At 42.1% G+C, this 27,697-nt stretch overlaps 1 protein-coding gene across 3 annotated transcripts in view; it reads left to right on the plus strand.

Moving 5' to 3' along the window:
• The window catches only part of nhsa (Nance-Horan syndrome a (congenital cataracts and dental anomalies)), a 467,161-nt gene that overhangs the window by 432,165 nt on the left and 7,299 nt on the right, over positions 1 to 27,697 (plus strand). For 2 of the 3 annotated variants that reach the window (XM_078559372.1, XM_078559374.1), the window contains exons 5-8: positions 9,307 to 9,502; positions 13,448 to 13,579; positions 15,026 to 18,094; positions 20,282 to 20,402. In XM_078559372.1, the coding sequence (XP_078415498.1) occupies positions 9,307 to 9,502; positions 13,448 to 13,579; positions 15,026 to 18,094; positions 20,282 to 20,402 (3,518 nt within the window). The remainder of the gene's footprint in view (positions 1 to 9,306; positions 9,503 to 13,447; positions 13,580 to 15,025; positions 18,095 to 20,281; positions 20,403 to 27,697) is intronic. The other variant, XM_078559373.1, reaches the window with a different exon arrangement.

Raw genomic sequence — 27,697 nt, forward strand, 5'->3', positions numbered from 1 at the left:
AGTGCTGGTGAAGGTCTGGCACGTTTTTTTTTACCCTAAAAGGTTAAAACAGTTTCAAACTTAAAAGCTTCAGCGTACTAAGAACATGGAGCCATTGTTTTTTGAAATACAGACATGATGGCCTGAATGATCAGCAATCTGTGTTGTAACACCCTACAGGAGTAATTTTAAGCCAACCCTCAGGTGCATTCATGTCGGATGCTTCTTTTCCACCTCGCTTGATTTTACTCTCCTGGGCTTGAATAGAGAATAAAGTTGTAAAAACAAAAAACTGCCCTTGCTGGAAATCCAAAACAAAAACAGAAATACCTGGAAAAACCCAGCAGGTCTGGCAGCATCGGCGGAGAAGAGCAAAGTTTCTGTTTTTGTTTTGGATTTCCAGCATCCGCAGTTTTTTGTTTTTAGCTATCTGTACCTTGCTCATCCTGCTTTCTACCCTTAATGTCACCTATTAGCACATTCCTTAGATAATATCACCACCGTCAACACCCCTTTGTCCTTTTGTCCGTGACATCTTTTGACAATCTCCACCTATCACTGGCCCTCTATCCAGCTCTACCTGTCCCACCCACCCCTTAAACCAGCTTATATTTCATCTCTCTTCTATTTTTCCTTAGTTCTGTTGAAGAGTCACACGGACTCGAAACGTTAACTGTGTTCCTCTCCGCCGATGCTGCCAGACCTGCTGAGTTTTTCCAGGTATTTCTGTTTTTGTAGAGAATAAAGTTGGGCAGGTATAATTTGGAAGTTTGCCCCGAATCCACCCATTTTCCAGTTGACTAGTTAGGCTGGTTCTCCCAGATGGAAATGGATTGTGCTAGTTTATTGCATCACCAGATTATCCACAAAGCTTTTATTTGCCATTTACACATATTAGGATCAAATGTTAAATTCCAATTTCCATGCAAATTTCCAATTTGAAATTTTCGATCCCTTTGGAGTCTATGTTAGGCATATCACTGAAGGCATAATGTCAATGGCTTCAAATCCTTCCCCCTTTGTAGTGGCATAGTGTGGCAAAAAGGAGGAAGGAAAAATATTTCCTCAGATATGTAATGTGCCAAAATGTTAAAAAAAAAAGAACATTTCCAAAACCGAATGGAATTCAGCCCAAATGCAAATGCAAGTAATCCATGGATTTTGTTTAGCTTTTCCTGTTCAATATTTGGAGGCGGTGAGTCCTGCCTGGATACAATTCCATGGGTGCAGGCAACTCTGGTACCTCAACCTTGTGGCCATTCGTAAAAGCAAAATACTGCAGACAGCGAAATCTGAAATAAAAACAGAAAATGCTGGAAACAGTCAGCAGGTCAGGCATTGTCCATAGAGAGGGGAACAGAGTTAATGTTTCAGGTCAATAACCTTTCATCAGAACTCGAAGAAATTAGGGAATAGTTTTTTTTTAAGCAATAGCAGAGCCAGGGTGGGGGAAAGAACAAAGGTCTTTGATTGGTGGAGGGCAGTAGTGATTAAATGACAACAAGGGGGATAGTGAGAGGCAAAAGGGGGCAGTAAAGGGACATGTAAAGAGACAAAAGATGGTTCCTGAGGAGTTGTAAATGGTTATAATAGAATCTTAATCAGCACCTGTTGGCCTGGAGTATGTGAGTGGTGGTTCTGATATGAAATGTTGAGTCTGGAAGGTTACAAGGTGCCTAATGGAAAGACGAGGTGCAGTTCCCGGAGCTTGGGCTGAGCTTGATCGGAACAGTGAAGAAGGCTGAGGATGGAGAGGTCAGAGACCTATCAGATCTCAGGTCAGAGGTCAGACCGGTTCATTTTACCTCTCCAGCCCAGGGTTTCTGAGATTGATTGGAACAGCCCCACTACCAACTGCAGCACAGGCCAGGGTTCATTTGGGGATCTATATCACTCAGTAATGCATCCTTTGACTTTTTCATTTGTGATAATCAAAGGAATTCTTCTGTAGATTTTTACAAGATCATTTCTAAACTGCACTTTGGTCGTTTTAAGTAGTCATACGACTCACTGAACTCAATGACAATTGGTTAGGTTTCTGCTCATATGCGTCCTGTATATAACTGTTTAAAGGGGACTGAATTCATACTTGTACTGAGGTAACTGTGGAATAATATTAGTATAGTCTGCATATAAAATCAAATATTGCTATGCTTGTGACCTGCAATGATGAATGATACCTTTAGTGTTACAGAAGTGACCAGATGAGTATTTGTAACAATTGTACTTTCAAATTCCGACAGTAAGGGTTACATTTCACCACTTCTGCTCTGAAGATTTCATTGTTTGCCTTGTTTCATATCTATATCCATTGGGTTATTTAAGAAGCTTCAACTAATACCATGAATGCTTGGCAACAACTCAAATCAATCACCATGTCTGTTTGGAATCATCAAGTCTCTCATTCACGATTAATATGGGTTTTGCAGATTCCCAAAAGAACACAAGTAGTTCAGTACACGTTTGTGAGATCACAATCTTCTCACTCTCTGTTTCTCCATCTACAGAAACACGTTTTCTGAAACAGAGGCTGTTGTTGCGTTGTAGATCAAACCAAGGTGTCTGCATTATTACACCAGTCTCCAATGCTGAAAGGACCTTTCTAAAATGTTTTCACTCTCACCTGAAACCTTCAATAACTCACTTTCTGCATTCAGTAATACAAATGGAGGTTTACTAAAAAGTGATGAGACAAATTCTCTTATCAGAACTTCCTTATGGTATTGAAAGCAAGAAGTGGAGCCACAATTGGTACAGATATGAAGCAGACTTTTGTGGTGGAGTGGGAATTATACATGATGAACTGGTTTTCTGTCCAATTGCTGGCTTCAAGCGAGGTGGAATCTTCCAGAATGATTAAATTCTCTGCGCCTCAAGCTTAATTTAGTATTCTGTTGGGATTAATAATATTCAGAAAAAGTGTTGAGAAACACTTTAGGCAGTGAGTTCAAATGTCTTGAAACACAACATTGAAGACTGAAACAAGACAGAAACCGAATTCATCATGTACACAAACATAAATTATGGTACGCATAGACAGTTTTTCACAGCTGTACACAGTAATAACATTTGAATGACATTCTTAGAACGTTGAACAAGTAGTCCTTTTTTTAAAAATTTAAGATTTGATAAAGATGTTAGCTTAATAGTATCGAACCACCGGAATAAGTCATGCAGTGCAAAAAAAATGATGAAACAAACCTTTTCAAATAAAAGGACACGCAGAAACTGATATTCTCCAATTAATTATTGCTGCTATAAGATACTTGGGACTGCTGATCTGATTCATAACAGCTTTAGACATGGTTTCTGTGGAGACGTGATATGGGCTGTACCCTGTTGGTCAATAGGATTGAAGGAAATTAACCATGACAATATGCCAATGGCTAATCACTTATGCAATCTTAAAGCGAGCTGTCTCCTCATGCACTGTTTTGTGACGTGTGCAAAGAAGTTACCAATGGAAGCAGCAGTAAAGCCCTAGATATAAGGTCAACAGAGGAGCCATTGTAGATACCTATATTTAGTTTCATTTGAAACTACATTGACTATTTTACAGGCTCTGTAGAAAGAATAGTGTATCTTGACAAAACAGACTCTCTTTGTCTCTCTGGAGAATGAAACATCTATGAAAGAAGATAAACGTGTTTGAAAACCCAGGCTATAGCTAATTACTCCCCACGGCATCCTTAATATGCACCCCTCGAAGAGCTTTGCCAAAGAAGAACATAGCAGCCTTCACAAAAAAAAACTGGTCACTATAGTGATGACACTGCATTAAGCATGAATCCTGGACAGCTCTCGCGCTAGTCACAAGGGCAAACTCCTGACTGAGGAAGGAATGCGGGTAAACACCGCTTATATTCCACAGTAAAGTTGTCAGTTGCACTGTGACCAAGGGGTTTTCATCATTCCATCAGTCTCTTCCTGTTAAAGATAAACGTTTACTGAAATGGCTTCGCACAAAAGAATGCATAATGGGAGTAGAAGAAGTGAGGCTTGCTAAAGAAAGGCACACAGCGAGCTGGTGGTGAGTCAGGGTGTGTCAGATCAAAGGTGGAACATGTGAAGTAAGTGGTTCATTCTCCATTTTGTGGAGGTATTGGTTTCCAAAGGATAAGCACAAACCTGGACAATAGATCAAAATTTGTCCAATTGTGCTTTGTTCAGTTAGATCCAAGCGAAGAACTGCTCACTTCAAGCTCCAGTGTCTTACAATATTTGAGAACACATGAAAATAAAGTTTAACCACAGTGTATTTATCTGTATAGTTCATTCCTTTTAGGCACTTGATGTGACTAATTCTCTTACAATTTTTATGCCTGATCAGAATACTTAACAGGAGTAAACATAAGATAATGTATTAGTGTAACCAAAGTGCTATGTAAGAGAGAGAGGAGAGAGGGCAGTAATTTTCAAAAGTCAGTTTAGTTATTTCAACAGTTTGTAGAATGATATTTACACTGGCTTTGTTCCAGTAGTTTGATGGACAGTTAACACTCTGGCATTTACAGTAGTGAGAATTGGATGGTGAAACTATTCATTAAAGAACAGGCTTCCTTATAAGTCACTGGGGACCTTTTGTTAAATGTATAGAGACTTCACAGATATATATTTCAGTGCCAAGCGCTTCAGGACATTTATCTCTGAAGCTGATGGTTTCAGGTTTGTTCATATCAAATCAATGCGGCTGATATCCAAAATGTGAGTGATTTGATAACTCCTATTATAAGGCACAAGAGGAACTGAGATAAACCATTAAAGATTAATCCAGCATTTAATTAATCATACAAAGAGTGGGACAACTGAAAATATGTGTTATTGTTTCCTAAATGGTTAAATGTTCAATGCACATAATGATTGCATCTATTAATCAAAAATGTAGATCTCCAAAAGATAAATAGTTTTATTATTGAGTATTTTTTTAAGTAATGCAGGTAATAATTTAACCATTCTTACTGCTAGTTTTCTAACTATTAAAATTACACTCTTATTTTTGCTTAACTGAAAAAATATATATTGCAAAATAATATTAATCTGAAAAGAATAGCCCAAAATTCCTTGTGACAGAGCAACAAAGGGCATCCACTGTTAGTTAGGCTTGTGGAGCAGAATTTAATCCAGACACTCACAGCGGAAATCATGGCGGCTCCGCCCACCTAACCAAGGGAGAGCATCAATCACATGAAAATCTCCCATGATTAAATTGGAGGCAGGAATAGCCCATGTGGGAAATTCACCTGTTCACAGTGGAATATCAATTAGGTTCATTAATGAACAAATTGACACCAATTATCCCTGAGGCCACCGGAATTATGGTGTTTCAAGGATTAAATGGGAGTCGCACAGTTTTCCTGTGTCTCCCAGAAGCCACCCAGCAAACCCTATCGGGTTGCCAGTGGCCTACCAGAGGGTGTCCCTCATTGTCAAGCACGCTGTGCATGATCGAGGGACCCAGCATCAGGAAGGTGGGGGTGGGGAGGTGTGTTGCTGAAAGCCACAGCCCCTGCCCCTGCCCTCCAACCTTCCCGCCCCTCTTCTCCCGTGACCCCCTCCCTGTAACCCCTATCGTGCTCTAACTCACCTGAGTCCAGGATCCAGTGATGATCCCTGCTGAAGTCCTTAGAGCTTAACCGGCTACAGCCGCCTCTCCTGCTCTCAGCAGGCAGGATATCCACCACCGGTGTCCTAATTCCCAGGGTAGGCCAGAGTGGCACTTAGTTTGGTCAGGAGTCCCCCCCCCCCTGCAAAAGCAGAGCAGGTTTCCCACCAGCTCTCCAACCAGAAGGCAGGAATACTAAATCCAGCCGTGATTGCACGTCTAACGTTAACCATATTCTACACTGCAAATTGCTGGAAGTGTAAGGTGGAACTGGCATAATGCCCTCTATAGGCATCTGAGATCTGAGTGGACGGGGTAAGCAACTGTGTATCTCTGTAACCAATCGAATTGAAGTGTTGTAAAATTAGCAATACAAGAACCAAGAAACAAGTGCAAATTAGAGTGAATGAATTCAATGTCGAATAAGATACAGAAAGAATATTAAAGGGAAGAAAAGAAAGATCGGATTAAGAGAGAGAGAAGAAAGAGACAGAAAAAAGATTTGCAAAAAATTAATTTAAATATTTTTTAAGAAAATCTCCAACAACAATTAAACCTGAAGGAGTGAAGCTCTGCATTTATAATGGTTAATTTTCAGTGCCAGAGAGGCTGATTGGCAGTAAACACCTTCTACATTGTTAAAAAGGCATTAAAACATAAAGTGATTTGGCTTAACTTTCTGTGGTGGGTTTATTTCATAACTACTGTGCAGTACAGGCACTTTGCACCATTTAAATAGGGAGTCAGACCGTGAGATGCCAGTTTCGTGAAGCTAACAGTGGACCAGTGCCTCTCAGATGGCAGCCTTCCAATTTCCGCGTTTAACTGAGCCTCTGCCTCTGCCTAAAACATAAATAACGGTGAGCACTACGAGCCTTGTCATTATTTTAACAGCAGATTTTGGGCCAATATGACAAATTCTGTTTAATCCGAATACAGTATATTACAATCTAAGTGAGCTTGAATGGGCAATAATGCTCACATCAGTACCTGTCAACTGTTGCTGAGGGAAGGCAGCAATTAGAGTAGAATGTGCCCCATGCTCCACAAAATAAGGCTAGTCTTAGTGAAGTTAAATTATTTATTTTATCACTTGATTATTGTGCATTAATATAGTGCTTTTCACAACCTCAGAATGCCTCATGGTGCTTTTTTTTGCCAATGATGTATTTTCGAAGTGTAGCCACTGCTGTAACCTTTTAGTAAAGTTAAACCCTTTAGCACAGCAAAGCTTTAACTAGAGGGGGGTTAATTCTGTTTCATCACCACTACAGACCATCTTGTTTATTCCTAACTTGTTTATTTCTATGTTATTTTAAATCCATTCTTTGCGGTAATTTGGTTACAGTTCTTACAAAAATGTAGAAAGTTACTTGGTAGTACAGGACATGAATATTGCTGAAAAGAGAGACATGTTGCCAAAGCTTGCACTCATTAGGTCAAACACAAGAAAGCTAAATTTCAATCACAACAATTTATACCACAGGAGAATGGGATACTGATTAGTTGGCAAGTTGACTCATTGGCCAAGGCGTTGCCTTGGAGAAAGCAAAGGCTCCCTAAGCTCCTGGGTAATTCAAAAAAGGTGCAAGGTTTGAACATATTCCTTTTATTAGCAGAGAACTGGTCGCTGCAAATGAACGTATGTCACTTCTAGCAAGCATAAATGAGCCACATTACAAGTTTGATTGATTATCGGAAATTGGTTGTTGGTTAGCTATTAGCACATACAGGGTTGTTTGTGGTCGTACAATGTGGTGTATGAATTTCAATGGCAGTGTGATGCCAGGTGGGCTGTGCATCCCAATAATTAGCTGATCAAATCAAACAGCACATTCCTTTAGTTGTTCATAAAAGGCAGAGTACAGACCATACTCAACCAGCCTGTGCTTGCAAAATCCAAAGCAAAACATCTGTTGTTGATGTGATTCCATAGGCAGCACTTGCTAAACACTCCTGAGTGTGCTAATAGCTACACTAACAACCAATTTAAGATAATCAGTTAAGCTTGCAATGCTCATACATTCATATGGGCAACATACATTCATACTCAGGGACCTGTTCTCTGAAAACAAAAGGAATGTGTTGAAACCTTGTGACTTTTTTGGATTACCTGGAAGCTTGGGGAGTCTATATAAATGCATTGCTTTCTCCATGGCAATGCCTTGGCCAATCAGAATCGACTTGCTAACCAATCAGCACCCTTTTCTCCTGTGGTATAAATTGTGGTCATTTAAAATTTGGCATTCTTGCATTTGTCCTGATGAGTGCAAGACAAAAAGCTACAGCAACATTTCTCCTTTTCAGCAACATCCAAGAAATATAGAAATTATTTTAAGCTATCTTAATGAGTGAAAAATTCATTACAATTTAACCAATGTTGCATTACAATACACATCTTAAAATCATTTCCATTGTTTAATCTTTTTAAATAAGCAACAAAATGGTCTCAAAACAGCCTTTTTTACATTTTAGTATTGAAGTACAGGCCAAATATCCTTTATCTGTATATCCGAAAACTGAACACATCCAAAAACCAAACGTTTTTCTGAATGACTATGCAGTTAATTTGTGTGTTAATAAAGCAATGTAATATAATATTACAGGTGTAACAAGTGTTAACAGGTAAGAAGTAGGATGTGTAAGAGTTGGCAAATGGAGAAACAACCAAGTATTTGTAGACTATAGCTGACCTAGGCTTAGGCTTTTGTAATTATAAGTAGGCCTAGGGCTACCATACATACAGTAGGTCAGAAAACTGAAAATATCTGAATACCAAAGACACAATCAGCCCCAAGGGTTTTGGATAAAGGATATTTGACCTGTAGTATTTATCACAAAATATAGTGATTGGTCTTGTGTTATCTAAATTAATCGCAGCCTTCAGCATATTCAGTGGAGTTGTCTACATTTTTTTTTCACCTTTCTCTCTCATTTTGATCATTTCGCTCATTGACTAACCTCCTGCAGATTTACTAAGTGTGTGTGTATTTCACTTTTAGATTTCTGTGCTTTGCTAAAATTTAACAGAGCAGTGTTTCATGAAGAAGTGGTAAACCTTTCCATTGGACAAGGAAAAGAGCAGAGCAGACAAGTTGCGTGTCATTCTCATTAGAATATTGACCCCAGTGACTTGCCTAGTAAATGCACAAGCCAGTTAGTGCATAGTCAAATAAACCAGAGTGATCCCAGGTCTATGCTGAGGCAATGGTATCAGCTGGGTTGGGATTAATGGAGCTACAATTGGACCTTGTCCCTCTCAGCTAGGGACAGGAAAATTCAGCCAGGGTTCCCCTTTTGATTGGTAGCCAGCGATGCCCATTGTAAGGTTTGATAATGTCAGAGCAATGAGGGCAGGATAAAGGTCAGCTTAATGCCCCATGAACTAAAGAGGCTGTTGACTCTGACTATTTCTTCATCCTTGAAGTATAGGCAAATTGGTTGATGTACCTGAGGGTCATAAGCACCTGTGGAACCACATCCAAAAAAATGTCAGCTCCTTCAGGAAATGAGGGGAGAAAATGAGATAGAAGGAATTCTGCTAAATGTAATATAACAAGTTTTGTGTGATTTGCACCATTGCATAATACGCTTACAAAGAAAGCAGGAAAGGTTTGCCAAACATATTTTCATGAGACAGTTATGCTTAGCTTGGTTCTTTCATGTAATATACTTGCTGTTACTCAAATACGCAGTCATTATCAAATTGTTATACTCTTTTACAGTCCATTCCATCAACAGATGGTGACAGCGATATGATCGCATTAGGTCAGAGACCGAAAAATCCGATACCGAACATCCCTACAACACTAGATAGGCAAACGAATTGGAACAAAGATCTACCTCTTCCTACTCCTGAACAGAAGATGCGTCAGCAGGCTCAGGCTGTTTCTTCCTGTGTTATTCCCATCAATGTGACTGGTACAGTCCCACCTCTTCATATTTATAAGAACAAGCTATGCTAGATCATAGGTTGAATAAATGCAAAGTGTTTTCAGTTCTGGTGTGGAGTTTCATGGTGATATGAAACTCTCCATTATCTTATTAAAATGATCATTTTTGATAGTGACAGTTTACAGGTTAATCCAGCTGGGTGGAGGCAGCCTGAACCAGGTCATGTCTTCGTCCAATGTCTTCACACTCTCACATTCACTCTGCAGCAAGGTTCTTTGGGGAACAATTAGGAAAAGAAGCTGGTTTCTTCTCTTTAACTAGAGAAAAATGCAGACTTTAACAGGATTATATTTGACTTTATTCAGTAAAAACAGAGAATTACAAGATATCCTAAAGCTCCATTCATTTATCTAATAGCTTAACATCTAACATGCAACATTATGACCTGAGGGAACATTTTTTGTGATTATTTTTTGTAATTTTTATTGCGTGGAGATCACACTAAATGATGCTCTCCTATTAAGGTTTAATGTGGTCATATCCAATTTCTTTTTGTACTATTTTAACAGAGGTGTTTGACTGTTTGGAATAAATGCGTCTATATTCATGTTAAAAATAGTGAAGATTAGAATTTGTGTTCGTTATTATAAGGTAATAGAAATTTGGTATATATGCTCGCGATTGTATGAATTTGAAAACTTGCCAAGAATATGCAAGTGCAGTAGCTTTCTAAACTTCTGTTGTTTAAAGTTGAATTTTAATGATTGGAATTCCACAAAGATAGATTTACACTATGCCCGTGTAAAAGTATTAGTTAAAGTATAAGCCAATTTTAAGTCATTTGGTTAAATTGCATTTTAAAATACTTTAAACAATATTTTTTCAGAAGTGCATTGATATTAAAATGAAGGAAGGATCTCATACTTAGTATTTTTCTATTGTAAAGAGAGCATCAAAGGGGCTCTGCAAGTTTACCTCACGAATAACTGAGTCACACGGTTTAATTTTCTAGTCTCTATTAAGTCAGGTATTCTTAGCTCAAGATTTCTACAACTGGCCTGTGTTCCTGGTTTAGGGAGAGGACAAAAGAAACCTGTGCTATGTTGCTGGTTGCTATCTACTGGCTACTGCTGCGAGTGGTTGTTGGTTGAGGACAGGATTGGGCTGATTGGTGATGTCCCCTGTTGCTATATAGCCTGTCAGCACTCAATGCAGAGGTGTACCTATGAATGAAGGTCACTGGGCGGAGGTACCAGGAGGCAAAAAATCTTGGAAAAGACTCCATACCTTCTGAAAAGCGAGGGAGGAAATTCGCTGCAAAAGAAGAAAAAGAAATAAGAAAATGACCTGTGCAAAATAGTACTACATCCTGAGATCATTGGGTCCATTTTACACAGTGGCAGTGTTCTTTGGAAATTCAGGCTCCAAGGTCAGTGTGCCCTGTGTGATTTCCTGGCCATTATGGATGCAGAAGTGTACAGTCACAGAAACCTCTGTTTCAGAATTCCTGATGCATGTTTCATGGTCATTCAGAGCTCACGTCTATTTCCAGTTTAGTAATAAAGGAAGAAGGGCTGTACATTTTAAAGATGTCTAAAATTTTATCTGTTGTCATTAAAGGACATCCATTGTCCAGTCTGATTAGGTCATTATTAATGTGATTACTTCATCTGGCAATAGTTGACCAGCTTTGGGCTGTTTGCACAATGCTGGTCTCACCAATGCTTGAAGTGATGTCATAAGCACAGATGCCATGGAAACACCTTTAACAGTCTGACAGATGATGCAAAGCGCTATATAGCAAGCAGGTTGGCAGGTTCCATTTAATGTAAGCAATGGATGGCTATGATGATAGAGTATAAATTATGCCAGGTCACAGTGACACCCTAATTCTCAGAACTGCCCAGAGTACTCAGAGAAATAATTTGTTGCATTAGCTAGTTTTTAAAAAATTCTCTGGTGACTAAAAGCAGAGGTGTGTACGAATTTGTTACATTGACCCTAAGTACAATAGGAACATTGATTTGCGGTACCCTGATCCTTATCAAACTTTCCAGGCGACTTCCTCTTGTCAGGCACTTGGGGTTTTTTTTCCAAACAGAAAGTCCCGGGAACTGTTCCAGTGTTTGTTTGTTAAGTGGTTAAAAAAAAAGCTTAGCTCACAGAAAAAAATCTTCAACCAGGTGTAGTGAAATCGTAAGCCTGTTCTTTACAAATGCAATTACAAATTTGCTACACCTTGCATGCAGAGGAAATCTTCCCTCCTTGTGTCAGCCACCTCAATAAATTTAGTGTACCAAACGTTAAAAATTTCCAGCCTCTAAAATTCACCTCCTTTTCTGAAGGCACAGACTCGGTCTGAGGTGCAGTTCCACAGGCACCAACCTGCCTCTGGTACCCCATTCTGGTAACTGCTCTTTATGTGTGGACTTAGTCAGAGAGTAGGCTACTCGACCAGGATTATCTAATTACTTTCTTGTTTTACTCAAATTGTTGTTGGCACGGGTAATGTCACAACGGAATTCCAATCGTCTTCTCACCCGTCATGCATTTTCATGCTGGAGTCCCTCTCAAATATCTCTCTTTTTATCCCTTTGTAATACATGGTTTATACAAACAGTTCTAATGCCCCACTCCCAATTGGAGAGGTGTCTGGGCACTTTGGGTTTGGATACCTCAGCTCCACATTGGGTAATACTTTTAGGGCCTCATTTCTTTGTAAAGCATGAAAGAGATCATTGCTTCTTTACATATCTGAAAAACCGAGAAGCCATTTCGATGCATCTACAAACAGTGATTTATGAACTGCATAGCTTAATATTTTAATGCTTGCACAAGTGAATGAAACTGCTTAGTCCCTGAACTGCTGTTGAAAATTGTGTTTTGGGCTATTAGTTTGTCCCTTTCCAATGCTCAAAGTTCATACTAGAGCAATACAATTTTTGACTACGCAAAGACAAAAACATCTCTCAGAATGCTCCACTTGTGTCAGTAAAGGCTATGCTGGGAGACGTGGATTATCCAGGATTTTCAATATAATTGAATGGTGTATTTTGCTTAATGAGGACAATTTGATACATAGAATACTTCATTTCCACCAGCCTATTTGACAAGTCAACCAGTGTAGCTTTCTTCCCCTCAGATTTGACTATTTTTTTGCATATTTTTGATACTTTCTGCACCCCTCACCAATTTTGTCCTCTTTTTCAACTGGAGGTGGGTGACCAATGCAGGAGTACAGGCCTCGGTGGCCTCACAGGACCATTCTTCAAAGCAACCATAGCCTCTGAGCCTACTAGTGGACTATTCACCTTTGAGGAGCATCATTGTTAGCTGAGTGTGACATTGCCCTTACCCGATATCCAAATGTAAGCGCTCGCCCATATAGCTGCCAACCCAGTAGGAACCCAGCTGACTTTCCCTTTCTGTAGTCTGATGGTCAGGTTGTCAATTGGGTAGACCCTCCTGCTGCCCAACTGATTCAGCACAGGCTAGAAATGCCTGTTTATCCCAGAGCAAACTGATGTCTTTTTAAGACTTTTAACAAGTCCCTCCCTGAGGCCTAAGCTTTTTTCAATGAACAATTAATGCTGAAACAATTCTTATTTTACTGGAAACCATCTTTTCAATTATATGGAAATTAAGAATTGTTTTTGTTAACAGCCAGGGTTAATAAAAGTAGAAGATATGAGAACTGCATACTAAGTATTTGTATTTGTCCAGATGAAATAAAGTTTAATGTTGTGGATTGGGAGTGTTTGGCAAAATATTGAGGAAAGGCTTCAATCCTTTTATGCCTTTGCCAAGTTATATATATATAACATAAACTGAAATGTATTGGTTTAAATATGATTTCTCCAGCTTGGTACCAATATGCTAAATGAGTCTAGCAGCTCACTGTTAACTACGATTAGGATGCTTTTGAAATGATGCGATAGATTGCACAGTTTCTTTTTCCTTTCTCGATCACAGGAGTGGGTTTTGAGAGACAGGTCATTGGGCGATACTCCTTTGTTCATCCTCAATCTGTGCTGCAGCGAAGGCGGAAGTTAAAGAGGCGTAAAACTATCAGTGGGATTCCCAGACGTGTGCAGCAAGAAATAGGTAAACGCTTTAAAACCTTATTAACACAAACTTGGGTTGGAAATGCTTTCTGCAAAGGATATTCGTAGTTTTTTTTTTTAAAAACCATGCAGCTGAACTTAAGAAAGAGTTAAATCAGAGCAGGTTTTCTCACGCGTTACAGAAAAATAAAAAAATAAAAACCCTTGCATTTAGACAGCAACTTTCAGGACTTCAAAGTGCTTGATGTACTTTTAAACTGTAGTCACTGAGGTAATGGCACAGCAAGATCACACAGACGGAACGGTGACAGTCACTGTATGTTTTGGTGATGTTGGTTGGGGGATGAATATTGGCCAGGACATCTGTTCTTCTTCAAATAGTGCCACCTGAGAGAACAGGCGGAGCCTTGGAGAGGGATTTTCTGGCTGCGTCCACACTGCCTGGATCATCTGGTCCCGCCGAAAGCCAATGGACTTTTGGCTGGGTTGCTGCATCCCCCCTGTGACAGACCCTGGTGCGGCGGGGCCGAAAATCCCCGCCTTAGTTTAATGTCTCATCCAAAAGACAGCACGTCTAACACTGCAGCACTCCCTCCCACTGTCGGCCTAAAAGCTGTACTCAAGTCAGTGGAGTGGGAATGAACTCTCAACCTTCTGACTGAGGCAAGGGTGCTACCTATCACTGAGTTAAGGCTGATTTGGTGCCTTTCTACAGCCAAAATTAGTCTATTATTATTTGCATTTTTTGTTCTGGGTCCAGTTGTTCTGAGATGGTCACAAGTTCCTGGAGATCCCTTGTGGTCTGGCTCTTACTTCCCTTATTCAAATTTGCTACTGTGGATAAAGAAGTTGCCACTCAATCACTGGGATGATGGGTAAAGCGAGAATCATGAGCCACTATTGGGAGCTGCTGAGCTCGAACCCACTGCCGTTTTTGAGATGAGACTGTTTGAATGAATCAGTCTGGTGCCTGCTGTAGTGTTGGTGCTTCCCCACTGTGTAGTGAACAAGATCCAGTTCTTGCAAAGGGTTTGAGGTTAAAATTATTAGGAGCAACTTTAGCGTGCAGTTAAATGTGAAATTCCAGCCCCTCTAAAGGAAGCCACTTTTACTTTGGCATCTTATGGACTGTTCCTACCACCAGCACTGCTGCAGTGAAGTGCTGATACCTTGCCTGTGTCTGGTTCAACTGGGACAGGGGAGAGCGGGGTGGAAGGAACTCCAGCAGATGATTCTATCCTGCCAATTTTTACACATCATACCCCAAGGGGCCAACGAAGCTCAGAGAAATTCGCTCAGAATGAGCTTTGGAGTGGAGACCTGGTGTTATGAGGTCCCGTCCCATTCCATTTCCACCCCCGGCCCTCACTGTCCATCAGAGAAACACTGGCCCCTGAGGCAATTTGAGATCTTTGTCTATGTTCCGCTAACTTTACTGTCATTTCAGGGTATAATCCTTGACCCTTTGTTTTATTTGTTTGGCTAGCAGATTCTGATGAATCTTCCATGGCTAGAGAAAGGAATGTGATTGTTCATGTGAACCCAGAGTTGGACTTCCATGGCGTTGAGGCACATTCTACCAGCGGGCGATCTGGGACGAAAGACTCCGAGTGCCAGACAGAGGATATTCTGATCGCTGCACCATCAGTGAGGCGGATTCGAGCCCAGCGAGGCAACAGCATCACATCTTCACTGTCACATTCGGCTGGGAACATCACAACCCTGGCAGACGATTCAGGCTCAATGTTCCTCGCGCCAATCGACAGCCACATTCGCTCGCGCAGCCTTTCTCGAGAGGGCATCAGAGATTCGCTGTTCTCTCATGAATTGAGTCAGGAGGACAGCGTCGAAAGCATTACCGGTACTCCTGAAAAGTACTTGCCAAACCCAAAAAGGGCGGAGAAGGAAGAAGACGAGGCAAGTTTGTTTATTCAGAGCCCACAGAAACTTCATTCCAAGGGCGTTACTGTTCAGCCACAGCAAAGCCTGGATCATGAAGGCCAGGGGACAAAAATCTCTAACTTTGTGCCAGAGGGAGATATGGGAAACAGTGAGATCTCATCGAATTCTGATACATTTGGGAGTCCAGTCAACAGTATCTCCAGTGCAGGGGTTCTCCTAAGTAGTCAAATAGACCAAAAGGAGGACCATCAATCCTCTAGTGGAAACTGGAGTGGGAGTAATTCAACATGCCCCTCACAGACATCAGAGACCATTCACACTGCATCTTCACCCCCGCTGACAGGATCTTCACACTGTGACTCAGAATTATCACTGAATACTCCTGCACACACAAACTATGATTCGCCAGGTTTCTTACTGGAGCAGTACACATATCAAGGAGACAAAGTCAGAGGTCACAGGACAAACTCTTTTACTTCCACAGGGACAGATGTTGTTGAAGATCTCAATACAAGTAACACAAGCGATGCTGAATGGAACTATTTACACCATTGCCACGATGCGTCTTGCCATCGAGACTTTAGTCCAAGGCATTCAAGAACAAATAGCTTGGGGTGTCCTAGTTTTGCGAGCATGGGTACATGTGACAGCTTTGTTGAGAGACCATCCTCCTCCAGAACTGACTCGGGCTCACATTTCTCTGTGGATACTGAAGGGTATTATACCTCCATGCACTTTGACTGTGGTTTAAGAACTAGTAGAAACTATATTTTTAACTATGCATCCACAAGCGCTGATGGAATCCAGAGCACAGAAAATGCCTCTGAACTTGGCGAACTCCCTCAGCCGGATCATTTAGAGTTGAGAAAGCAGAAGTGTCGGGGCCAGAGCATTGCGCTCAAGAAACCAAAGGCAAAACCAGCCCCACCAAAACGCAGTTCATCTTTGAGGAAAAATGAAAGTTGCACCAATGAGAATGATCCGAGTGAACCAATGACAAACACTGGGCAGGATAGGACTGTGTCATCTAGAGATACACAGAAATCTTTGCAACTTGACCTAAGTCTTGCATCTGACAGGTTCAAAGGCTCCATGCCACCTAGTAAAAAGAATAGTCCTTGGGATAGTCATAGCGGATATACAAATGATAATGAGTTATCAGACCCTCAGTTCACCCCTTCAGACATGCCCTCATTTAAAGATGAAGGTGCTGTGCAATCAGATTATGCAGGCCTCTGGCTCTTAAATGACTTAAAGTCAAATGATCCCTACAGATCCTTATCAAACTCTAGCACTGCTACAGGTACAACCGTGATAGAGTGCACAAAGTCTCCAGAAGGGTCAGAGTCGCAAACATCCCAGTCCGAGTCACGAGCTACCACTCCATCCCTCCCCTCAGTTGAAAATGAGTTCAAGCTGTCCTCTCCTGATAAATTGGCAAGTTTGGCATCACCTTCTAGTGGCTATTCAAGCCAGTCAGGCACACCGACCTCAACTTTGCCTACACCTCTGTTCCCTGGCCCCCTGTCTCCAAACAGTGGTAAAAGAAAGCCAAAGGTTCCGGAGAGAAGGTCTTCACTGCAGCAGTCTTCAACAAGGGATGTAAATGTTGCGAAGAAAGACTTCGAACTACCAACTATACCTCCGACACATCTTGACCTAAGTGCTCTTCAGAATTTGTTTAAAAGCAAGCCTTTTGCTCACAGGAACCAACTGCTTATCTCAAATCAGAGCAAACCGAGAGAGGCAGCGGAAAGAACCAGTGGCAGTGCACCAGCTTCCCTTGGCATAACCCCATCCGTTCTACAGTCTGTACAGCTTCGCTCTGTCAGTAAAGCCAGGCAACCCAAACAAGAATGCCAAGAAGAAACTAACACCACAGAAGAACCAAATTATGCAGAGAGTGCCACACCACCTAACAAAACTGAACCATATAGTTATAACAGATCATTGACGCACAAGTGCAGTGAAATTTTCACTTCCCCTCAACAGTTGCAAAATTCATCCCCCACTGAAACAAAGCCAAGCATTCTGCATTTGGAAAGTAATATTGCACTTTGTGTAGAAAATAAGCTGAGTAAAGAGAACATGACACCTTTCCCCTTAGTTCCTGTAACAGCAAAGTCTCTAACACAGCTCCCAGATGAGTGCCCACGAAACACAGAACTTGAAGATGACCAAATGATTGCAACAGAAGGCTGTCATACAGTCTCCAGCAGCTACATATATATCAATGAAAAGAATTCAGCAAAGGAGAGCACTCCACAAGAAACAGAACAAGACTTCCGTATTTCCAGTAAAGAGCTACAGCATGAGGTATTTGCACAGGAAACAGAGAATGAAGAGAAACCTGAGAGTGTGCATTCGCCATGTGACAGAGTTACAGAAACCCTGTCGGCGGCAGCACTGGGACCTGCAGCTGCAGAGAAATTGGAAAGAAAACTCGATTTTGACTCAGTCAAGGATGATGAAGCTGTATCCCATGACATCGTTCAACCTGAATTAATAGATGCACAGAAGTTCAATAAAGACAGTGCAGAAGAGAAAACCGAAAGTGTACAAGATGGTTGTCTAGAAAGCGCTGCTGATCACAGCAGAACGGCAGAAGCTGTATGTGAGAGTTCTAGCGATGGGCAGTACAAAGATCACTTAGGTAATTGTTTTCTTATTTGCCATCAAATTGTCAGGTGAGATTGTTAACTTCTTTGCTTGGCAATGTTACAGTAACGAAAAATACCATAAGAAAAACAGCCAAATGTTGTTGTGTCTAAATCAATCCTCATAATTGCATAAAATAAGCATGATGTATGGCGCTGGCTAGGCCAGCATTTATTGTCCGTCCTTAATTGCCCTCGTTTAGAGGGCATTTAAGAGTCAGTCACATTGCTGTGGGTCTGGAGTCACATGTGGGCCAGACCAGGTAAGGATGGAAAGATGTCCCTCCCTAAAGGACATTAGTGAACCAGATGGGTTTTTACAACAATCGACAATGGTTGCTTGGTCATGGCGAGCGTCCCGATGTTTCGGTCGGTGGGCACACTGCTGACTCCAGCACGCACCCGCCGACAATTAAAAGGCCCATTAAGGCCATTAACAAGGTCATTAAAAGAAATTTTTTGCTGCCCGTCCAGCCTTACGACTGGCGGGCAGGCGAAAAGGCCAAGCGGCCTTTGCATTTTTTAGGAAACCTCATCCACGGGCAGGATGAGGTTTCTAACAGCAAATAAAAATAAAATAAAATTTTTAAACTTTCATTTATAACATGTCCCCTTTTCATGCGACAGAGTCACATGAGGGGGCATGTTTTGTAACATTTTTTAAATCTCTATTTCTAATTTTTAAAGCTCTTCGTTTCTTAAGATAGCTCTAGGCCTCAGGGAGATTTTCAAGCGTGCACCCTCCTCCCCCCCTCGGCCCCTCCCACCCCCCCCCACACACACACACATAGCGCTGAGCGCTGCCACTCCCGTTTCACCCTGGGGGGTGGGGGGTGGGGCCTTAATTGACCCACCAGCGTGAAATCGCGGTCTGGCCCTGGTCAGCTTCCCGACCACCCCCGCCCACCCTCGCTGAACCCGCCCGACAAGTGCAAAATTCTGCCCATAATAAACATTTAACACTGATTTCTGCACAATGCTATTTTGTGATTTTTTTTTTGACAATCCTTCTGCAGAAACAATTTGAAAATAAGACATAGTTTTAAGGTTGAGACTTTTAAATGACATGGTTTCCCACAAGTTTAAAAAGGTGGCTTACAGGCTAAAAGGTGTTTTACCGCCCCCCCACCCCCCACTCCTCCCGAGACTAAATAATAAGCCACTCGTTAGCTTATCTAAGTAATCGCAGTGAGAAGCTTTTTCAAACATAAGGCAGCCAGACTTTTAAACCAGAGAGCTGCAGAAATTCTCAATAAGCTCAGGAAGTCAGCAATCCTGAATGAACGGCTAGAAGACACCTGATAAACTCAAGTAAGACAACCCACTGATGTGGGAAGGAATGGTGTGTTTGTGAGTATAAATTATTAGATAATGTTGCACAAGTGAAACTAAGTTAAACAGAAACAGAAAATGCTGGAAAAACTCAGCAGGTCTGGCAGCATCTGTGGAGAGAGAAACAGAGTTAACGTTTCGAGTCCGTATGACCCTTCTTCAGAGCTCGGACTCTAAACGTTCACTCTGTTTCTCTCTCCACAGACGCTGTTAGACCTGCTGAGCTTTTCCAGCATTTTCTGTTTTTGTTTCAGATTTCCAGCATGCGCAGTATTTTGCTTTTATCTTAAACTAAGTTAATCTGGTTGGAACTATTGCTCTCTACGTCCACGAATAGGGAAATAATACAGCTTACCAATTCGTATCAAGCCTCAATTCATGAAGTGTTCCTTTGAATGGCTTTGGAGGGGTTGAGGAAGTACACCCACGAAAGACGCAAATTTTTGGTTTAGGTCACAAAGAGAGGTACTATTGTTGCACTCCCAATCGTAGACAATAAGGCAATGTGAGTCAACTCCCATAAAAGATATTCAGACTGTCTGCAGAAGCGACTGACACCACTGTAGCTGAGATTCCATGCCAGACACAGAGTTGTAACATCTGCCATTTTGATTTTAATCAAAATCAAAGCATCTCAATTAATGGGCTGGTCTGGATAGCTAATTTGAAATGCTGCGCAGGCTACATTATTAATGTATTTTTTTTAAACGCCTCTTATTTAAACTATACTGAAATCTCATTAAAGGTGTCTGTGTCATGAAAGATTTGTGCAGTTATATGCGGCCTGCTAAAATAAATGGAAGTTTTAGTATAGTTACTAAGGAAACGCCACTTGTGTCTCTCATACGCAGATGTGGGACAGGGTGAGAGTTATTTGACTTCTCCAGTGGATCTTGAGACTAATGAAGATAATGCATTCATAACGCCAAACAAACTCCGCACCACAGAGGATCTTTTTGCTGTGATTCACAGGTCAGAATCTTTTACAAATATTTACATGTACCTGTCCAAAAAATTATACAAAAATTGCACAACCCATGGCATTGCTCATGTGAATTGCAGGTTTTTCTGTTTCAGGATGGCTGGGAGTGGTGATAGGGTACATAAATCTGCTGGAAGGATTTGGAAGCAAGGTTGTGGGAGATTCATTCAGGCACTAAGGGAATTTTTTTTGATTGATTTTTGGAAACAAATGATTTCTTTTTACCCACTGTGAATGGATAAAGAAATACATTTTTTCCCTTCATGTACCAGGGCTACATAATTAAATTAACTCTGCAAATGCTGAAGAAGGATAGCTAACTGGAAGAAGTCAATTCAGCAACAACAGCTTCCATTTATATTGCGTCCTTAGTGTAATAGAAAATCCTAATGCACTTTGCAGGAAATCAAAGAGAATTTAAAGGGATGAATCAGAGAGTGTCGGGGCTTGCATGAAGTCAATACTTCAGCTCTTTTTAAATCATTTGGAGAAACAAACTTATAATTACTCTTATAGCCTAAAGGAGTACATGCTTTGAGATGTTGCACAGATTAGGAAAGAGAATCATTTCGATACCATCCAACCTTCATTCAAAATGCTGCTTCATGAATCCTTATCTGCTCAAAGCCCTGAATTTCCATTACCTCAGCTCCTACCAGGGTTTTGCTCTTCAAATTATTTATTGAGTTCTTATCCTTATCTTTAATTGCATCCGTATTCTTGCCCGGACTTACCTTAAAACACAAAACGTAAGTTTAATCACGCTATTCTGAAACACTTTTCTTGAAATGTTTTTTACTTAAGTTACAAACCTTATTTTAAACAATTTTATTCCTGTGCACAGTAAGTAGCTGGCTGAAGGAAAATCTATGTGGACACATTTTGAAAAAAAAATGTTTTTTGCAATTTAGTTAGTTCAGTACAGCTCTTTTTATTGGTAGATTTTCATCACTGCTTTAGAGTTGTGGTTTATTGTTTTATGAATATGACGGGAATAAATAAGGTGAAATAAGTTTGTATCTAAAAAAAAAGTGACGCAGGATGTAATTCTCCAGATTGACATAGAGAGTGTAATGCTAAAACATTTTAAAAATGGCATAGTCACTGTGGTTTTAATAATGTGACCAGTCAATCTCCTGGGGTGTTTCACATTAGACGTGCAGTCTTAAGCTCCAAGGGGGTTAGAGGATAGGAGAACAAAAACAGAAACAGAAATACCTGGAAACACTCAGCAGGTCTGGCAGCATCGGCGGAGAAGAGCAAAGTTGGCGTTTCGAGTCCTCATGGCCCTTCAACAGAACTAAGTAAAAATAGGAAAGGGGTGAAATATAAGCTGGTTTAAGGGTGGGGGGGTGGAGAAGGGAGGGTTGTTGGGACAAGCAGCCAGTGATAGGAGGAAATAACCAAAAGATGTCACAGACAAAGAGGTGTTGAAGGTGGTGATATTATCTAAAGGAATGTGCTAATTAAGAGTAGAGAGCAGGACAAGCGAGGTACAGATAGCTCTAGTGGGGGTGGGGTGAAATAAGACTAAAAGGGCATAAAAGGTATAGATAAATGATGGGTGGAAATACATTTAAAAATAATGGAAATAGGTGGGAAAAGAAAAATCTATATGAATTATTGGAAAAAACAAAAAGGAGGGGGAAGAAACGGAAAGTGGGTGGGGATGGAGGATGGATGTTTTTATCTCTGAGGATAGGAGAAAATTGGACCGTGCAGGCCTAATCCAATCTCTATTTTAAAGCATTCTGCCCTTATTTTTTGATAATACTTTGACAAACATGTGCCCATTTGCAGAGCAGTGAAATAGAGTCAGTTGTATCACAGGAATTCCTCTGCATTCAGGGCAGCCTGAGGAGCTGGCAGATGCGGAGCTGAGGTTGTGTAGCACCCCTATTGACATGAGGGTGGAATTACAGCGTGACAAAGTACGTGCGACATGGGAATGGAGGAAGTTGACACAGAAAATGTGTGCAGACACCTAAGGGGCAGGATTTTTCATCCCTGCAGCAATTTACCCTTCTGTAGGGTATTAATTGGATAAGGGCGAGAATACTGTCCCCATCTGGGGAGTCCCACCTTAGAGAGCTGCCGGCCAATTGGATGGGCGCCAGCTCTGTAGTGCCAGCAATGCCATGTTCAAGTGGTGGTCTCTGCTGGGTCTACACACCCAGGAGGAGCTAATGGAGGCTGGACTGAAGGTAAATCTGGGGTATCGGCAGGGCCTGGCTGGTAGGCCCCAGTGAGGGGAGTGAGGGGGTTGTGGGGGGGGGGGGGGGGCAAGGATGAGAGGCCAGAGTGGGGAGCGTTTGGGAACCCCCAAAGGAGCTACCACCCAACCTTGTCTAACACCAGCCTTTGCAGCTAAGTCGTCTGATCTATTCGCTTGGCGTGGGCCTTCCCATGTGGGTAAAATAGCGGTAGAGCAGGATCAGGTACTTAAGTGTCCTTTAATTGGCTATTTAAGGGCCTTAACAGGCCCAAAGATGGGCAGGTCACCCGATGCCTCCACCTCCCCTGTTAAGAAGGGAGATCGGCGGGGGTGGGTGGGTAGGTGGAGGGAAGGCTATCTGCCTCCTTTTACTAGCCCCCCCCCAACCTTCAAAGCCGCCAATAGGGGAGCATGAAATTCCACCCAAGGCACTGTCACATGTACACATTTTACTAATAATAAAGAGAACAGACAGCTCTGTTCAAATAAAATTACAGCCAGTTCAGAGGATCACAGCCTGGAGGACCCATCTGTGAATGGAAGGAAGTCCAGCGGGCGTACACAGGGAACTCCATATTTTACTGAGGAGAAAGCAGGTGACTGAAAAAGACTAAAAAAGAGGAATTAAAAACATTGGAGTGAATTTTAAGGAGGGGGGGGGGGGCGTCCGCAGCTCAGTGACTTTAAAACAGCGCTGTCCCACAGCAATAATACGCTGGGGGCGGCCTTGACAAGCTAAGTGCGGGGTGGGGGGTGGGTGGGGACACTTCTGCCCCCTCAAGCAGGCCAATCTGATTGGCCAGCTGCTGAGTAGTCTCAACAGTGCCAGAACACAGTAGTGGCCAATGCTGGGACTACAAGGGAGCCCACTGAAGATCCATGGAGACCAGGCTTACAGGGAAGTCTGGGGTTTTCAGTCGAGGAGGAATTGGAACCCTTTGGAGGGGAAGGGGCAGGATTTTGGACTCTGGGGGTGGGGGATGAAGTACAAAGTAGTGGGGGGAGGGGGTTAAAATTTGGGGGCATGTCCCTGATGGGCTCAAGGGAACTCCCCCCACAAAGGTGATACTTCCCTCCCCTTCCTTCCCACCTTTCAGCCTGAATTGCAAAAGTAGCGGGCTGGCCTCCCTCATTGCGCCTTCCCCCCCCACCGTATAAGGGCAGGCAGTGGGCTGACAGCTTACCCACCCACCCTAATATGGGAGACAGCTCAGTGGTGGGCTGACCACCCGCTTTACTTTACGTGCCCCTACCCACCATCACCCCCGCCTGCATATACACCAGCGGGAAAGCAGGGAGGTGGTGGCCTTAAAATTCTCCCCATTAAGTAAAAGCTGTAAAATGATTGCACAACAAAAAGGTTAAAATTTAAAAGTAAACCTTGACCAGATGAGAAGATGGGCCTGCACAGTATGTCTGAAAGACTGCACATGGTGTCACCCAGTGGCCAGAGCATATAACTACATGCATGCACAAAGCTCATTCACCAGATACGTGTCAAGTGCGCTCTGCCCTGAAGGCAGGTCCTGGGCTCATCGTCTGCCGATCCTTCACGTTGAGCTGTTTTCTTGGCAGTTTTTGTCACTGGCGGTTTGCTGTTGTCTTCTACTTTTAGGGACGGGGGGTGGGGAGCAGATCCCAAATCTGTATCAGCCGGAACGGGAATCAAAGCCAAGCTGTGGGTGTTATGCTGAACCACATGCTAGTTGTCGAGCTAACTGAGCTAACCAGCCCCCCTAACCCTATATACTCACTATTAAATAGCAGCTATTGTGTCACACCTGGCATTATACACCAGGCCAGTTATATGAGCTCTAACAATTAAAATACCTATCACAGCCCCTGCCTACCATAGTGCCGACTACAGACATAGGAACAGTAAGTCATTGAACCTGTCATTCATTTAAATGAGGCCTATCAACTTACCCAGTCTGATAGGAGCCTTCCCCTCCCCTCCTCTGGACCATAGTTAATCTGTACCTCACCTGTACCTCTCCTTATCCATTGATATCCTTACCAAATAACAATCTATTGATCTCACTCTTAAAAGCTCCAGTTGAACCCCAGCATCCACAGCCTTGTGGGGAGGGAATTCTTGATTTCTCCTGCCCTTTCTATGAAAAGCCGCTTCCTGCTTTCCCCCCTAAATGGACTAGCTCTATTTCATATAAACGTTGCAATTTTCCCATTAGAGGAGGTTGACAACATTTTTTCCAATGCAAAGCAATCCCCAGATATCAAGGGGAGTTCTAACTGGGCAGATCGAGAGTTAAAATCAAATGCCTCTTAGCAGGTTTATCTCTGCTCTTTTGCCAATAGTGTAGGCATCTGCCTACTCAGCCAGGAGCCTCATTAGTATATTTTAATTGAGGATCCTAAGACATACATGCGACCCTGATGGCATTTTAATGGAGTACTTCATCCCTCAGCCAACGCTACTAAAATCATTACCTGGTTATCATCACATTGCTGTTTGTGGGAGCTTGCTGTGCACAATTTGGCTGCCAGCTTTCCAAAATTACAGCAGCCCCTATACTTTGAAGGTAATTCATTGACTGGGAAGGATATCATTTGCTGTGCATTACAGCCCAGTCAGAGGAATTGAGTGTAGATCAACCATGATTTAATTGAGTGGTGGACCAGACTTGAGGGAGTTGAATGACTCATTCCTGTGCTTATGTTCACATGTGTAAATGTCATAAATTCATTATTTACAAGCTTCAACAACACTCAAAAAGCTTGACACCATCCAGGATGAAGCAGCCCGCTTGATTGGCACCACATCCACAAACATTCACTCCTTGCACCACTGATGCACAGTAGCAGCAGTGTGTACCATCTACAAGATGCACTGCAGAAACTCACCAAGGCTGCTTAGACAGCACTTTCCAAACCCACGACCACTACCGCCTAGGACAAAGGCAGCAGATAGATGGGAACACCACCACCTGGAAGTTCCCCTCCAAGCCACTCACCATCCTGACTTGGAAATATATCGCTGTTCCTTCACTGTCACTGGGTCAAAATCCTGGAACTCCCTTCCTAACAGCACTGTGGGTGTACCTGCACCACATGAACTGCAGTGGTTCAAGAAGGCAGCTCACCACCACCTTCTCAAGGGCAATTAGGGATCGGCAATAAATGCTGACCTAGACAGCGACGCCCACATCCGATAAATGAATGAAAAAAAACAAGATTATGATTTTGTTAACAGGAGATGCACTAAGGAATCCCTTATCCATTATTACCAAACATTTGTTGCTAGAGTCTGTTGTAATAACAAATTGATTTCTGTTAACGAGAAAAGTGGTAACTAAGGGTAAATTCCCCAAGCAAGCAGTGTTTGTGAGGAGTGGTTCTCACAGGGAGCGTGGTTGAGAATTCAAAGGTCTACAGTGTTTGATGCTGGTATTAGAAGCTGAAATCCAGCAATGCTTGATAGGTCTGCAGCAGGATTCATGGCTTCTTACTTTCAGGTCTTCTTGTTGCTCTCCAGAAGCAATGTCAATGCATGTGACCCATTAGAGGGAACCGCATAACAGTGTGGCTGGCCCATTCAGGCCCCACTCGGAGCAGAGCACCCAAGGACAACATCTTTATAGATACCCTCCAAATAGGCAACCTCCGGACCTAAAGACTGGGAATTCAGTTGGGAGAAATAGTCAGCTGAGGGAAAGGAATGGTGGTGGGGGAGTTTTATCATTAGGGGACCAGACAGGCGTTTGTGTGGCTGCAGATGTGAATCCAGGATGGTGTGTTGCCTCTCTGGTGCCAAGGTAGAGATGTCACTGAACAGCTGCAGAGAACTTTGAGGGGGGTGGTGGGTGAACAGCTAGAGGTTGTTGTCCGTGTTGGTACCACTGACATAAATAGAAAGAGTGATGAGGTTTTAGGGAGCCAGGCAGGTTTTAGGGAGCTAGGAGAGAGACTAGCAAGCAAGGCAGTAATCTCAGGGTTACTCATTGTGCCACACACTAGTGAATATAGAAATAGGAGGTTAGTCCAGATGAATGCGTGGCTGGCGAGATGAATTGAATTGTGCCCAGAATTGAGGGTCCCTATGGTGTGAGCAGAGTGAAGCCTTATCTCTTTACTGTAGTTTATCAGCTGGATCAGATTCATTGCTACATAATGCAGCATTTTTTGACAGCATGATCAAAGATCAATCTGTTTTCCCTTGGAACTTTCCCTTTCCCTGGCTTCATGCTGGGATACGATTGTAATAATGCAGCAACCCAAGTTGTTCTTCATTATGAACCTAGACAGCAACTTTCAGCAAAACCCATGAACAGTAGGTGTTACACCAGACATGTTAATGCCACAGTTGAGAACAGATGGCTCTGTGAGGGGAAAAAAATCTGCACATTTGCATCTACTTTCTCCTTTAATTTATATTACTTAATGTGTGATATAAATAGCACTCCCTGATTAGAATTAGCTGTGCTCTTTATAGGTCTAGTGACATAGACTATAGCTCACTTTTCTCTTGATTGCTCATAAAATGTAAGGGTGCTTCTACAATCTGCTGCTTCCAAGAGAGTTACTCTTTCAGGCGGCAGGTGTTGGAAAATTGTGGATAAGCAATTTGTGGTTTTCTCACCATTAAAAAGGAGGCGCACTGCCCTGTGAAAGCTGCTCCCCCTGCTGGACTCAGCAGCAACTTGCATTTAGACAGCATCTTTAATGTGTAAAATCTTCCAAGGCACTTCACAAAGAGGCATCCCAAAACCAGATGAATCAGCCTTATTGATTGGACTTCAAATTTACTCCTTTTGTATTATTGTTAAAAACAATGGCATCCTTTCAAATATTTTATATTTATTTCTATATTTCAGAACTATCTTATCCTCTCCTTTAGGACCCTCCATCACAGCTTTGAAAGAAAGACTTGCATTTAAATAAATCCTGGCATGATCTCAGGGTGTCCCAAAGTGCTTTACAGCCAAAGAAGTACTTTCTGAAGTGTAGTCACAGATGTAATGTAGGAAACACAGCAACCAATCTGCACAAAGCAAGCTCCCACAAACAGCAATGACTAGATCTATGCACATATACACCCAAGTCCTTCTG

Source organism: Cetorhinus maximus, chromosome 16 (genome assembly GCF_964194155.1).
Source record: "Cetorhinus maximus chromosome 16, sCetMax3.hap1.1, whole genome shotgun sequence".
Classification (NCBI taxonomy): domain Eukaryota; kingdom Metazoa; phylum Chordata; class Chondrichthyes; order Lamniformes; family Cetorhinidae; genus Cetorhinus; species Cetorhinus maximus.